Genomic DNA, 14,346 nt, shown 5'->3' on the forward strand with positions numbered 1-14,346 from the left:
ATCTTTTTAAGTGGGAGAACTTGCACAATTGGTGGCTGACTAAATACTTTTTTGCCCCACTGTATATATATATATATATATATATACAGTGCCTTTCGAAAGTACCCCTTCATTTTTTTCACGTTTTGTTATGTTGCTGCCTTATGATAAACTTATTTGATGTGGAGAAAAAAAAAAGTAATTTAATCTACACTCCATACTGACAAAGCAAAAACAGAATTGTCACAACTTCGTAAATTTATTAAAAATAAAAAGCTGAAATAAGTGCATTGCATATTTAGCTGAAGCACCTTAACAGCCTCAAGTCTTTTTTTGTTTGATGCAACAAGCTTTGCTCATCAGCATTTTGCAATTATCTGCCATTCTTCACCTCACCTGTTCACCTCTTAAGCTCTGTCAGGTTGGATGGGGCAGATGCACATTTTCAGATTTCTTCAGAAATATTTGATTGGGTTCAATCCCTGGCTGTGGCTGGGCCAATCAAGGACATTCACACAGTTGTCTATAAGCCACTCTTGCTGTGTGCTTAGGTTCATTGTCCTGTTGGAAGGTGAACCTTCTGCCCAGTCTGAGGTTCAGAATGCTCTGGACTAGGTTTTCATTAAGGCTATCTCTATATTTTACTGCACTGAGCATTTCTTCTACTCTGACGAGTCCCTCAGTCCCTGCTGCTGAAAAACAGCCACACAGCATGAGGCTGCTACCAGCACACTTTACTTTTGGGATGGTACTCTGCAGGTAATGAGCAGAGCTGGTTTCCTTCAAACATGATGCTTAGAATTGAGGTTCATCAGACCAAAGAATCTTGTTTATCAGAGTCTGAGGGTCCTTTAGGTGCTTTTTTGTAAATTCTAAGTGTGTTTTCATGTGTCTTAACTGAAGAAAAGATTGAGTTTGGCCACACCGCCATAAAGACTGGATTGGTGGAGTGTTGCAGCTATGTTTGTCCTTCTGTAGATTTCTCCTATCTCCACATATGATCATGGAGCTCAGCTAGAGTGACCATCAGGTTCTTGGTCACCACTCCAACCAAAGCTCTTCTCCATCAATTGCTCAGTTTGGCCAGGAAGCCAGCTCTAAGAAGAGTCTTGGTTGTTTCAAACTTCTTCCATTAAGGGTAATGGATCTACATGCTTCTGTGACCCTTCAATGAAGCAGAATTTTTTTCTGAACCCTTCCACAGATGTGTGGCTTGATGCAAACCTGTTTCTGAGCTCTACGGGCACTTATTTTGAGCTCAGGGCTTTGTTTTTGCTCTGATATGCATTATCAGCTGTTAGACCTTTTATTAAGACGTGTGTGCCTTTTTAAGTAAATTTCAACTGTCCCAGATAAGGGTATGAATACTTACACAATGGAATCAATTTAGTTTTTTATTTTTAATAAATTTGCAAATATGTTAAAAACCTGTTTTTTTTTGCTTGACAATATGTATATATATATATATATATATATATATATATATATATATATAAGAATTACAATTTACAACAGTCAAAAATACAGTCAAAAAAACAGTTTCATTATAACGTAAAATAACTTTTTTGCTCTTCTTAAAAAATGTAAAATAGAATTTTTTTCTGTGATGGCAAAGCAGTCATTATTCCAGTCTTCAGTGTCACATGATCCTTCAGAAATCATTCTAATATGCTGATTTACTGCTCAAGAAGCATTTCTAAGTATATTCATGCTGAAAACAGTCATGGTGCTTTTTTTTTTTTTTTTTTTTGGAAAATACATTTGTTTAGGATTTTTTTGATAGAACAGCATTACAAAAACAGCATTTATTTGAAATAGAAAACTTTTGTAACACAATAAATGTCTTTCACTTCACTTTTGAACAATTGAATGCATCCTTCCTGAAAAAAATATACATTTATTATAAGTAAATAAATAAATAACCTTTCTGACCTCAAACATTTAAAAGTAATAAAAATATAAACATATATACATAAATGCAAGTAGTAACTATATTAACTGTTTGATTTTTGTGTTGAATGGTTCAATTAAGTTTACAGACATTTTTAGTGGCTATCATCTCTCTCCATAAAGATAAATATCATTCTGCTAAAATCTTTGAGCTAAAAATGCTACACACATAAAAGCAACATCCTGTTACATAAATCTAAAAAAGACTGGCACACACAAACTCACAAAAATACACATTGCAAATCTCTCTCATCTGTGGCTCATTTTGTTTCATGTGAGACTCCCCGAGCGGAAGATAAATCCCAGAGAGCAGACACTAACCTTTAACACACACTTGATGGGAGCACAGTCACAGGTTCAGGAGCAGCTGCTGGCGCACTCACAGCCCGCTGGGGGTTTAGAATTTCTGCAAGTATCAATACTGCATGTCTTCATCTCATTTAAATCTACTTATTCCTCCAGCTCCATTACAAATAGATTGACTTGACAATCAGTACAGCCAGAGGAGAGGAGAGGAGAGGAGAGGAGAGACAAAATTACAACAGGAGCAGAGGAGAGAATAGAAAAAATTAGGAGAAAAAAAACAAGCTGAGAAGAAATGAGAAGAGGAGAAACAAGTTAAGGCACAAACTGAGATGAGAAGAAATGAGGAGGGACAAGATGATGATAAACAAACCAAGATGAGAAGAGGAGACACAAGACAAGGAGACACAAATCGAGATGAGAAGAAATGAGATGAGAAGAACAGACAAGATAAGACACAAACTGAGATGGGAAGAAATGAGATGAGAAGAGGAGACACCAGATGAGAAGACACAAACTGAGATGAGATGGAGAAGAGATAAAAAGGAGATCAGAGGAGAAAAAAGATGCGCAGGCATAAACTGAGAAATGAGAAGAGACAAGATGATGATAAACAAACAAAGATGAGAAGAAATAAAAAGTAGAAAAACAACATGAGGATACACAAACCAAGATGAGAAGAAATGAGAAGAGGAGACACAAGATAAGGAGACACAAAATGAGATCAGAAGAAGAGACAGGATGATGAGACACAAACTGACATGAGAAGAAATGAGACGAGAAGAATAGAGACAAGATTATAAAACAACCTAAGATGAGATGGAGAAGAGATAAGAAGGAGAAAAGAGAAGAGAAAAGATGAGAAGGCACAAAGTGAGATGAGAAGTTAAGATGGAGATGAGATGAGAAGAGAAGACAAGAAGGAGATGAGGTGAGACAAGAAGAGAGGAGATGAGACAAGATAAAATGAAATGAGATGAGATGAGACAAGGTTAGATGAGATAAAAAAGCTCTACTTTTTAAAATATGTCCAAAACAATATACACAAATCTCTTAGTCAGAGTCGTGTGTGGGCCTAAAGTGAGACTGACACCATATTCTGATTTAACAACCAACCTGTCAATCAGAGACAGGGAACTAGTGGGAGGGATACAGCAGAGGCTAAAGAGAGAGTAAACAATATGATCTGTCAACAAAGACTCAAGTACTCAATGCTAAGCATGACAAATGACAAAGTCAGTCTTTTCAGCTGCCAGTAAAATAGTGCGTGATATATGTGTCTTCTCTCTAGTGTTGTTTTCTCACAGTGCAGTGTGGTCCATTTCTTTCCCCTCTACATACACACACTACCACTTTCATGGCGATATCCTCATCAGCTCTAGTATAACATGCGGGTTTAATGCTGGCTGGACAGGACACACAGTTGGGTAGACGGTAGTAAAACATAGGGTAGAAGTGTGGAGGGTGTGTCACACACCCTTACATAAGCAAGGACATAGTTGAAGTATCCCACACACACAAAATCAAAGCACCACCGCTCTACCGCAGTGCCAAGAACAACCTATAACACCAGCCTCACTGGAACACACCTGACCCCACACACACACACACACACACACACAATCTTCCAGTCCAAAAACAGATTCTTGGCCAATTGCAATTGTCTATTTGTATTACTGGAGCTAGACACGTTTGGAAATTATGTTGCAGTAGAGCAGAGCGTGAAACAGTCCTCCTTTAGCTAACCAAACGTGAAGTCTTGAAATCTGCTATAACCGAAATTTCACACACACAGCACAATCCATCCCACCAGAGACTGCATATGCTACCATTTCGAAGAACATAAATTCATGTCCTTAGTGAAGTATTTCAAAGCCAACATACCAAAACACCAGTCACAGCTTTCATTACAAAGATGCTCAGATTTCTCCCACAACCACACTAAAAACACAGAGAGATCTGGACGTTTCTCCAGTCAGACCTGAATAGGCACAGTGTACAACCAGACTGTTATTAAAAGTTGGGGTTCGCACAGGCGAGGAAGAGGAAGTCTCCTATCAGCGCCGGTCGCCTCAAGACGGCCGTCTGAAATGACCACCCATAACAACACTAAATCCAGCGACCCTGAAACAGAGCCTACAATTACAAAAGGAGACACCATACAATAAAAAAGGCCAAATTAGCCAGACAGCCCACAATCTTAGAATCTTAAAATAAAATCTTTTATAAATATTTTTCAGAGCCTATAGATATTGCTGGGCTAGAATAACACAATGCAGCCAATTACATTCACCTGAGCTGACAAGAACAACGCCAATATCAGTACTGCAGGGCTGGGCCACAAAAACCCAGTAAGAACCATTATTATTAGCGGTGTTTGCTAAGGCAAACATCCCTATTAGTATTGCTCACTCACTTGGGTTACAGACTGAACAGACTCCACTTATAGACTACATTCTACATAAGAAAAATAGAAACCAAGGCTCACTGGAAAAATGTGCCCATGGCAGCCTTTGTGCAAAATGATACTACATCGCTTTTTGTACGTTTAACAACACTTTCAAAGAGAAATGTCCAGTAAGTGGGGTTAAAAGTGCATTCAGTTTCATCTAAGAGAGATACGTGAATCTGACAATGATCATTGTTGTACATATCGCGGTGGTTTGGAAATGAAATGTCTGCCGAGAAGCACTATTATGTTAATGCTCTATTGCGTTTGAAAATAATGGAGCTCCTACACTAAACCTAACCAATAATGTTAACAAAAGCAAACATGATATAAAAATTATTTTGTTGAAGCAACCATGCCTTTTTTGCTTTATTCTACAAGTCTGATCTCTTTTATTGTAACCTATGTTTCACTGGATGTGTACAAGAGCGCTGTACATCACAAGTGTAATGCCGCACCAGGTGAGTTACCAAGCAAGTTTACTTCAGTACTTCAAGTACTTCATCAGAAAAGTCATACATATGGAGTTGGTTATGCAATGTAAATGTCAAAATGTATTTTGAGGTGATAGTATTGTGCAAGGATCCACACAAAAGTATTTAATCAATCTGCCACAAAATTTGTGTGAAAACGAATTAAAGTTGTTGGTGTTTTACTGACACTAATGTTAATTTCAGGTGGAAACTGTAGTAAAATGTATGTATAGATATGTTTTTGGAGTTCTGCAAATGTAGGTAGAGGGTGAAATATCCCTTTAAAGTTTAGTGTAAACCGTTTGTGCTGCAGACATGAATGATACCTCAAATAGTGCAGGCTTTTGAGGTGTGCTATTTTCTATTTTTTAAGGATAAGGCTTACAATTTACACCTGGTGGATTACAAAGCAGCCAAAACAAATTCAATAGACTTATCTTGAGGTGAGAATATCAAAGAGACTTGTACACAACAAGTATGCTCTATTGATTTTGGCCAGTAAGCAAACACCCCAATCATCCAAGCAAAGAGATAAAAAAAAAAAAAAAATCTAATACTGTATCTCAAAGCAGTCAGCATTGCACAAACACTTTAAAAGCGTACATATGGTTTTCTTGTAAGTTCATTATCAGTACAAGTACTATTATTTACCAACTATATCATTTATAAAAATCTAAGTTTATTGTTTTTTTATATATATATATATATATATATATATATATATATGAATCATCAATTTACTTTTTTAACATTAACATTTCAAAATGATTTTATTCAATTTAAATGATTACATTTATTATAATATAATATATTGCATTTGTAAAATAGAATGAAGAAAAGTTCTGTACATTTGTTCCATGACCATAAATGTAATTCTGATAAACTAAAGTAATGTTATCTGTGAATACCGTACTGTCGTTATTCCATATTCAACATTTTGAAAACCTCCATGGATTATGAGCTCCACATATAGGGTGGCTTATATACAGTGAAGAATGAATCAAGAGCATCAGGTACACACCACCTCATCTCTGCATTTGGATGCACGTTCAGGGCAGGCTTATTTAGGCTCAGAGCATGCTCTTTACAGTCCTTCAGAGAAATGTGCCAAGCCTGTCAGATGAGCTCTGTTTCACGCTGCTCTAGTCAAGCACATGATCGACCAAGCAAAAGGAATTTTCGATCATTTGCATAGACTTATAATACACATCTCATTAAAGGCAAAGAAACTCTTCAGTGGTTTTGTTTTGACCAATTAATGTTTTGTAAAAGATTCAGAGAAGGTCAGAAAAACTAAATTCTGACTGTTCTTGCTGTAGAAAACATAAGCTATCATTGTGAGTGGCCCTCAAGGAAAAATAAATTGTTACAAAGGTGGGAAATATGGGCCTTTTAAAGCGCAACACAATGAAAACCAATTCCAAACCCTGTTAAATACGCACTTTTGCACACATCCAGTCACAGAAGGCTCTTCAAACGGAGACTTGTCCTATTCAGTCTCCACGCCATCTGGCTAACAGTGAGCTCTTGTATATTTACATGGAGGTCTCAAGAGTGTGTTTGTACTTAGCACTGCGGTGCTACTGTAACCAGCTAATGGCAGTGAAGGGATGTGGTATTGTGTATTTGTGTATATATTGTGTAGGTAAAAAAGCAGATTCGATGCTCTCAATAACAGTGATTGAACAAGGTTTAGAAGACAAAAAGGCACAATGGGAGCCCACAATGGAGACCAGACTAATCTGGCAGCTTTGGCAGCACAAAATGTAAAAGGTGAAACTAGTTTATTCATTGATATAGCTCATAGAGACGTTCCTATCCCATTAACTCAATCACTCTGGAGCCAAATTCTTTCCGCAGGCAAATGTGCTCTCTGAATCCCTGTCTGATGAGATGTGGAAAGAAAACAGACATACAAAACAAGTTCCTCCGTTAACAAACCCTCACGTCTAACATGTGGTTTAGACCTAATGGGTCGTAACAGCGTTTGGGTTTCCATGCTAATGCCATTTGACTTCCAGATGAAGTAGGTTTAGCTTTGACATTGCTGCTTGCTTAAAAAAAATCGTGTATCAAGAGAATATTTTGTATTTATATGATGTCAATTACCCCAAACATTTTAACAGTAGATTCACTCAAGACTGAGTTCAGTCAAAGGCCATAAGTGCAATACATTTTGCAAAAAATTCCCATCCAAAAAGCATGACTGGGTTCATTTAGGAAAAATATTATTTTCCATTCAGACAGTGAGCGAGTTCACCAAATACGTGTTAAAACAATTGAGCAGCATGACAATATTACACAGAACAGCAGAAACTTGGGGTCATTCTTTACCACATCCCGCCTCGTAGGAAATGACATTGGCAAAAACTCCAGCAAAACCATTTAGTTATTCAAATACACATTTATGATGACAAAAGAAATGGTGGTTCTCCATTAAAAATACTTGGCTGGGCATTGTTCCTGTACCAACATTTGTGTAACCAAGTCTCATGGTTTCCTCAGATCTTTCCTACTGTGGACAGAAAGACTTTGAGAACAGTCATGATTATGCAATATATTTCTCTAATCCTTTACCAGAACTGTTTTTGGTCTAAATCAAACTACAGTAGGGACATTACCCTTGGAACATTGATGACAAAGGGCCAGTTTTACTAAACATGTCAAATTAGAGTAAGAGTACAATTCCAAAACAACGCAGATGGCCATGGAAATTTCTGTGGGTGATTTACTAATAACGTACAAATTAAAGAACACAGACACAACATCTAATTTACATATCGACCAACACAATATACCAAGCGCAGCGCAAATTAGTGTAGTCACAAATAAAGAATAAAGAAATAAAGAAGCCACAGTACGTTAAAAGAAACCGGAGGCCAAAAAATAGACCTGGTATTGCGTGACTCCTAGTTGAGGGTTTTAAGTCATCTTTTATTTCCCAAAGCAAATTAAAAATAACATGGCTTGGCAAACGATATGTTCGGATAATGTGTTCTTCTGGCATTCCAAATAAAATGGGAAAAAATTTGGAAAAAAATCCTCTCCCTTCTACCACGTACTCTCTGTTCTTTGCGGTGTAACCAATTGCAGCCATTTCATTGCATTTCATTCATTTAGTTTAAAGTGGTCCTATTATGCTCTTTTACAAAGTCTTGATTTTGTTTTGGGGTGTACTAGAACATGCTCTCATGCTTGGTGGTTCGAAAAACGCATTATTTTTCACATAATTTACATTATTACAATATCTTTCTACCCAGCCTGGCACAAACGGCTCGATTAGTTCCGGGTTTGATGAAGGCCCGCCTTCCGAAAAACGAAATGTGTTGTGATTGGTTAGCTGTCCCAGTGCGTTGTGATTGGCGAACAGCTTAGATGGTGTTTCAGTACTGCCCCGCCCCTTGCCAAAGCAGCAAGTTCCGTCTGCTCCGGTATAGTTAAGGATGGTGTCAATATTGCCATATCAATTTGAGCCGGATTCAGACCCAGAGAATATTGAACAAGAGGATCGCACAGAACCTTTGCACGCACGGATATCGCAAGACATATTAGAGTGGTAACGTAATTGTTGTTTTGGCTAAATCACGTTTTAGATAGGATGTCAACAACCGCTTAAAAATAACTGCATTTACTATGTACAGATAAGTGCAACGGTAATATGTATTACATCGCAGAAATGGCATACAACTTATACTTTGAAACGTAAATAACACACACGACAACAAAATAAAGCAGCACACTTACAGGCTGTGATGCAGATACAGCAGATTGTCCCGACAAAGTGGGAACTGCTCCGTCTTTCAGCAAAAGCTTTTTGGTGAAACCAGCACTGTACTCCCCTATGGTATTCCCTCATGACTCCCCTCAAAACTTGACGTTACAGCAGCACTTCTTCTTCCTCGTCGTCTTGTCTGATGCACTCAGCCAAGCGTTCTAACCACGACCTCGCCCCTCCCCACCCCCCAACCATTTGAATTTCCGTAGGGGGGTTTAGTTTAATGATATTCTAATGGGCCGCTTTGTGACATCACAAAACCCGGAAAAAAACACTGTAGTCCAAACGAGCCATTCGTTGTAGTTCTTGAAAAGGGATTTAAAAAAAAACAAAATATCTCCCTTTGGAGTGGACTTTGAGATTTGTAACTTTGTAGATCTTTTTTATGCCCAAACATACACACTGACTAAAATTCAAAAAGTGAAAAAGCATAATAGGGCCCCTTTAATGCTTTTTAAATAGCGTTGCGTGATTCATTTTAATACTCTCTTCCCATAAATTTTGCGTCTGAAAGGGAAACTCCAACGAATGCATATTCAATATAAGGTCAGGCGCAAAAATAACTGAGTTCATGCCTTTTCAGTGCTAATTTGTCACTGCGCATCTTTAGTAAATCACGACAGTACTATTTTAACGTCCAAAGACGGTTTGTGCTGGCTCAAGCTGTTAGTAAAACTGGCCCCAAACCATCAGATAGATTGGTCAAAAACTGTTGATGTGTAAATCCAGCTATATAGAGCTGCTGTGGTCTATTATGTCCTTAATAATTATTAAAAAGAAGACATTGACAAGAAAAAAAGTGTCTGTCCTCTGCAGACACTGAATTCTGAAGTACTCTTTGTTCTATTGCCTGTTATTTGTTTCTTTGTTCTTCATTTTAAAAGTGACTGTTTACTTGTGATTTTTGAAGCTATAATTACATTTTGCATGTGCGTGCGTATTTATTTATATTTATATACATTTGATAGCAACATGAAGTATATCATAATATACTTTTTAATTTTTATTTATTTATTTATAAATATATATAAATACATTTGAAGTAAAGATTGTTTAAAAGATTGTTTAAATCCTGTATGGCTCTGTAGAATAAGTTAAGTTATGGGGCAAAATAACTTTTTATAATGACTTTCAGTATATGGACAAAAAAATATTTTTTAAATATCTTTGTTTAAATCTATCCCTTTTTGTGTAAAACTTTTTGGTTAAACTATCCCTTTAAGTACAAAGCTATTCAGTTCCAAAATCAAACCCTAGATCTAAACCTAAATGTTTGTTAAATGTGTTACTATTACAACCAGCCCATCTTAAAGATGTGATCAGTTTGAAAACATATACAAAAATTTAAATACTGAAAATTCATAATAATGTGTAGCTTTAAAAACGGTAATTGGGGTTGTAATTCCACCACAGTGTGAACATGATCTCATCGCATATTCATCTGGCCTTTACAATAGTGCTTTTGGGCATTTTCTGAACCGACTTTAGTTTTTTGAGCTAAAGAATTAACTTTATGATACTCTGTTTGCATGCCATAAAAGTGTAAATGCTCTTACTGGTTCTGTGCCAAGCAGCCTGGTGCCAATATGCCCTTGGTATCAGTTGTCTGCTTCAGGTGTGTGAGCTCCAGCATGTCCACCTGAACGTCAGTCACATGACCTGGCAACTGTGGCAACACGGATAGGATTTTCTCAACCAGATTGTCCCCATGGTGGCCAACAGCTCCTACAGATTAGGCAAAAGAGAAACAGAGGAAAAAGTAAATAGCTTTTGAAAGGAGATAGAATAAGTTATACTGTGTTATATGCCGCCATGATGTGACATATTAAGAAAAGACATCACAGATTTCATATCTTCCCAGTTGTTTAATCACAGTAAAGACAGTTGCTTAACATTACAAATTCTGTAAGGTTACATTTAAATACGCAGAGGCATTATCTAATAAAATGTGCACTAATTTGAATACATGTCCAGAACAGAAATCTGAACATTGGATAAAGCCAGGTTCATAATTCTTATTTCAATTCATTCAGAGGGAATTTCGGATATATTTTTGTATCATGCCATAAAACACAAAATACATTCAACAGCCAGGAAAACAAGAACATTATTCACAGGATTTTAGGAATAAAATGTCATCAGGTAAATGATCCCTAACAATCCCATCTAAAAAAACATTTTTTTTTAACGTTTGGCTTAGGTAAGTACTAAGAAAGTGGTGAATTTTGGCTTGGTGTAGGAGAAAAATGTTTAATTTTGAGAAAACTGCCCTGAAAGATATGCATTGTAATTTAAACCTACTGATGTAAGCAGATAAAGTGTAATAAAATAAACACTTAAATGTGTATTTTGGTTATTTTCTTCCCACTAAACTGAAAGCGGACATGTTATGGAAGCCAAACAATCCAAAGTCACAAAATTGACCAGTGCATGAAAAAAAACAATGATTTAGCCAGTAGTGTCTTGACTTAAGCACTAATGATTGAATATAATACAGTATTTAGACCACACCTGTAAGATCAAGAGTTCTATCAATAAACACTATTGATGCTTTATTGGGAACTGACTTCCTCCTGTTTTTGGCCTGTGGATGACTGGCCAGCTCCCCTGCGATCAGACGGCTCATCGGACCCACAGAAAAGCTCTCCTCACGGGTACTGATGAACTCAAACAGGGCGTTGAGGGCTGATGCCAGGGATTTAATCTGAATCTGCAACTCAGGTGGGAGAGAGTGCATATCCACATCCATCAGACTCCCAAATCGTTTTTTCTCTGGCCTCTTCTCATTGATGGCCTCAAGATCCACTTCCAATAAAGGGAAAAGTTCAGAGAAAGCAGGCAAAAGGTGGAGCTGTTGTGTCAGAGGGGCAAAGACCACAGGAGCATGCATGACCTCAGCGGTATAGTTCATATCACCCATCCACTCACACAGTTTCTCTTCAAACTGCTCAAACACCGGGTTCCCCTCCAGATCAGTAGTCACATTATTCGCAAGCAGGTGAATGGAGTGAGGAACAGTTGTGAAAACCACGCAGTACTGGAAGTGACTGAGGGAAATGATATCTTTGATAATGTCTGCGGTTCTACCTTTCAGCACGGTGCTGACCACAAACACAGCTTTGGGTTGATTCTGTCCGCCTGCTTCAAAGCTTGAGAACGGTTTGATGTTTCGAGCTCCAGCCTCAAACAGAAGCGCAGCTCCTCCGTTCCAGTGCAGACCCTCCGAGCACCGATCATCCATGAAAACAACAGCCTTTTTTACCTTTGACAGCACTTTTTCCCACGTCTGACCGGGAAAAGACATGACTCCATCCGTGGGCAACATATTTCCGCAAATGCTGGGGGTTTTAAATTGAGACGAACGATAGCAACAGCAGAGCTTTCAAACAGACACCATTCAAAACAAACCCATGCGAGTCTCTCAAAGGTGACGTGGCGCAGGGGCGTCGCGATAATTATGCGTCGTTTTGAAAAGTCGAGTACTGTATACTATAAATCATTCTTTATCCACTCTTGTACCCATTTTACAATAAAAACAGGTCACTATTCATTCTTTAACAGCAACATAAAAAGCAACAAAAAAAATCCGTTGATTTACTACACACAACGCGGGCTATTCGCTTATCAAGATGCTGATATACCATTATATATATATCATTTTTTAATAAATATTCTTATGTTTGTCTCAGTATGATTTGACGTTTTTATAAATGCCGTGGTTGCCTTTAAATTTGGTTCATTGTTAAAAATTATGTTATTATGTTGTTGCATGCATTTGTCATTTTATTTAATTTATTTTATTTTCTTAAATGTGTGTGTGTATATATATAGTATTTACAGAGTTTTAGCTTTTAGTTTGAATTACTTTTTCTTATTTGTGTATGTTTGAATTGTTTTTAGCTTTATATTTTTTGTTTTCATTTAAATGTTTTAGTTTCGAAATGTTGTATGCAGTTGTCATTTTATTTAATTTCTTTTATTTTCTTAAATGTGTGTGTGTGTGTATATATATATATATATATAGTATTTACAGAGTTTTAGCTTTTAGTTTGAATTACTTTTTCTTATTTGTAAGTCGCTTTGGATAAAAGCGTCTGCTAAATGACTAAAAGTAAAAGTAAATTAAGAAAATTAAGAGTCAAGTAAACCAGTTTTCTGTTAATCCAAGAAACGAAAGAAAAAAAGAAATGTGTGTATTGATGTGCTGATGTTGAACTTCCTGCGTGCGCGTGCAGTGAGATGTGTCTCTTTGGTAACGCGCACCTGCTGCACCACTAACACCAGCACGCGGCGTGTCACTGTGACAGCTGTGACGGTAAACCCGAAAACTATTAGCACACTACGCAAAGTTACTTTGTCGAACTCGGTGAATCTGAAAACTGATGAGCCTCTGATCTCAAAGCAAAAGCCCGGAGGTGATCATGTCCGCCACAGAGGCAGAGAAAACAGCTGATGATGACACGGACTGGCTTTATGGAGGTGAGAAATAAACGCACTGATGATCCACGCTTAAAAACTGTCTGAAGGGATTCAGCAAGGCAAATCAAGCGTCCTCGTGAGATGAATAAGCACCAACATCTACCAAAACCAACAGCATACGGAATCTGACCCTAAGTTTACTACATCAGAGACCGTTATTTATCCAGCTGCACGCGTTTCATAACATTTACTTTCAAATCAACCCTTACAGAGAACATATGGTACGAATACATTTACACACACACACATAACATAACATGTAGTACGTGCTGCTGCATTAAAAGTAGCTGATCAAAGTTGGACAATAATCATAGCTTAATAATAATAACCGATTTTAATCGAATAATGATAATAATAATATTCAGGGTTTTGTTTTTTGTTATTTTTTTATTATTTTCAGTATTAAATAGAGCAGAGGACATGATATACTGTATTTTTAGTCATTTATCATTTACATTTTACATTTAGTCATTTAGCAGACGCTTTTATCCAAAGCGACTTACAAATGAGGACAATAAAAGCAGTCAAAACTAACAAAAGAGCAACAATATATAAGTGCAAATGACAAGTCTCGGTTAGCCTAACGCAGTACACATAGCAAGGTGTGTGTATATATATATATATATATGCTGTATATATACACACAAAAAAAGAATAGAATAGAAAAAATAGAAAGCTAGTTTTAGTTTTTTGTTGTTTTTAAAAAAAATAAAGAATACAAATATACATAGATAAAGTAGAATTAAAATAGAATAGAAAGTGTTAGAGGGTCAAATAAAGGTGGAACAGATGTGTTTTTAGTCGATTCTTGAAGATGGGTAAGGCCTCAGCTGCTCGGATTGAGTTGGGCAGGTCATTCCACCAGGAGGGAACAGTTAATGAAAAAGTCTGTGAAAGTGATTTTGTGCCTCTTTGAGATGGCACAATAATACGCCGTT

The 14,346-nt window shown here is 37.0% G+C and overlaps 2 protein-coding genes across 4 annotated transcripts in view; one reads left to right on the plus strand and one right to left on the minus strand.

Annotated features, from left to right (window-relative positions):
- LOC107601902 (sec1 family domain-containing protein 2-like) overlaps positions 1 to 12,354 on the minus strand; it is a 33,170-nt gene extending 20,816 nt beyond the window's left edge. For both annotated transcript variants that reach the window (XM_016294253.1, XM_016294254.1), the window contains exons 1-2: positions 11,441 to 12,354; positions 10,486 to 10,654 (exon numbers count right to left, since the gene is read on the minus strand). In XM_016294253.1, the coding sequence (XP_016149739.1) occupies positions 10,486 to 10,654; positions 11,441 to 12,254 (983 nt within the window). In that variant the 5' untranslated portion in view covers positions 12,255 to 12,354. The remainder of the gene's footprint in view (positions 1 to 10,485; positions 10,655 to 11,440) is intronic.
- Positions 12,355 to 13,169: 815 nt separating this feature from the next.
- LOC107601903 (pre-mRNA 3'-end-processing factor FIP1-like) overlaps positions 13,170 to 14,346 on the plus strand; it is a 31,043-nt gene continuing 29,866 nt past the window's right edge. Inside the window, exons 1-2 of one of the 2 annotated variants that reach the window (XM_016294257.1) lie at positions 13,170 to 13,244; positions 13,332 to 13,408. In XM_016294257.1, coding sequence (XP_016149743.1) covers positions 13,351 to 13,408 — 58 coding nt within the window. In that variant the 5' untranslated portion in view covers positions 13,170 to 13,244; positions 13,332 to 13,350. Of the gene's footprint in view, positions 13,409 to 14,346 lie in introns of both variants that reach the window. The other variant, XM_016294256.1, reaches the window with a different exon arrangement.

Source organism: Sinocyclocheilus grahami, unplaced genomic scaffold (assembly GCF_001515645.1).
Source record: "Sinocyclocheilus grahami isolate Dianchi unplaced genomic scaffold, SAMN03320097.WGS_v1.1 scaffold314.1, whole genome shotgun sequence".
Lineage (NCBI taxonomy): Eukaryota > Metazoa > Chordata > Actinopteri > Cypriniformes > Cyprinidae > Sinocyclocheilus > Sinocyclocheilus grahami.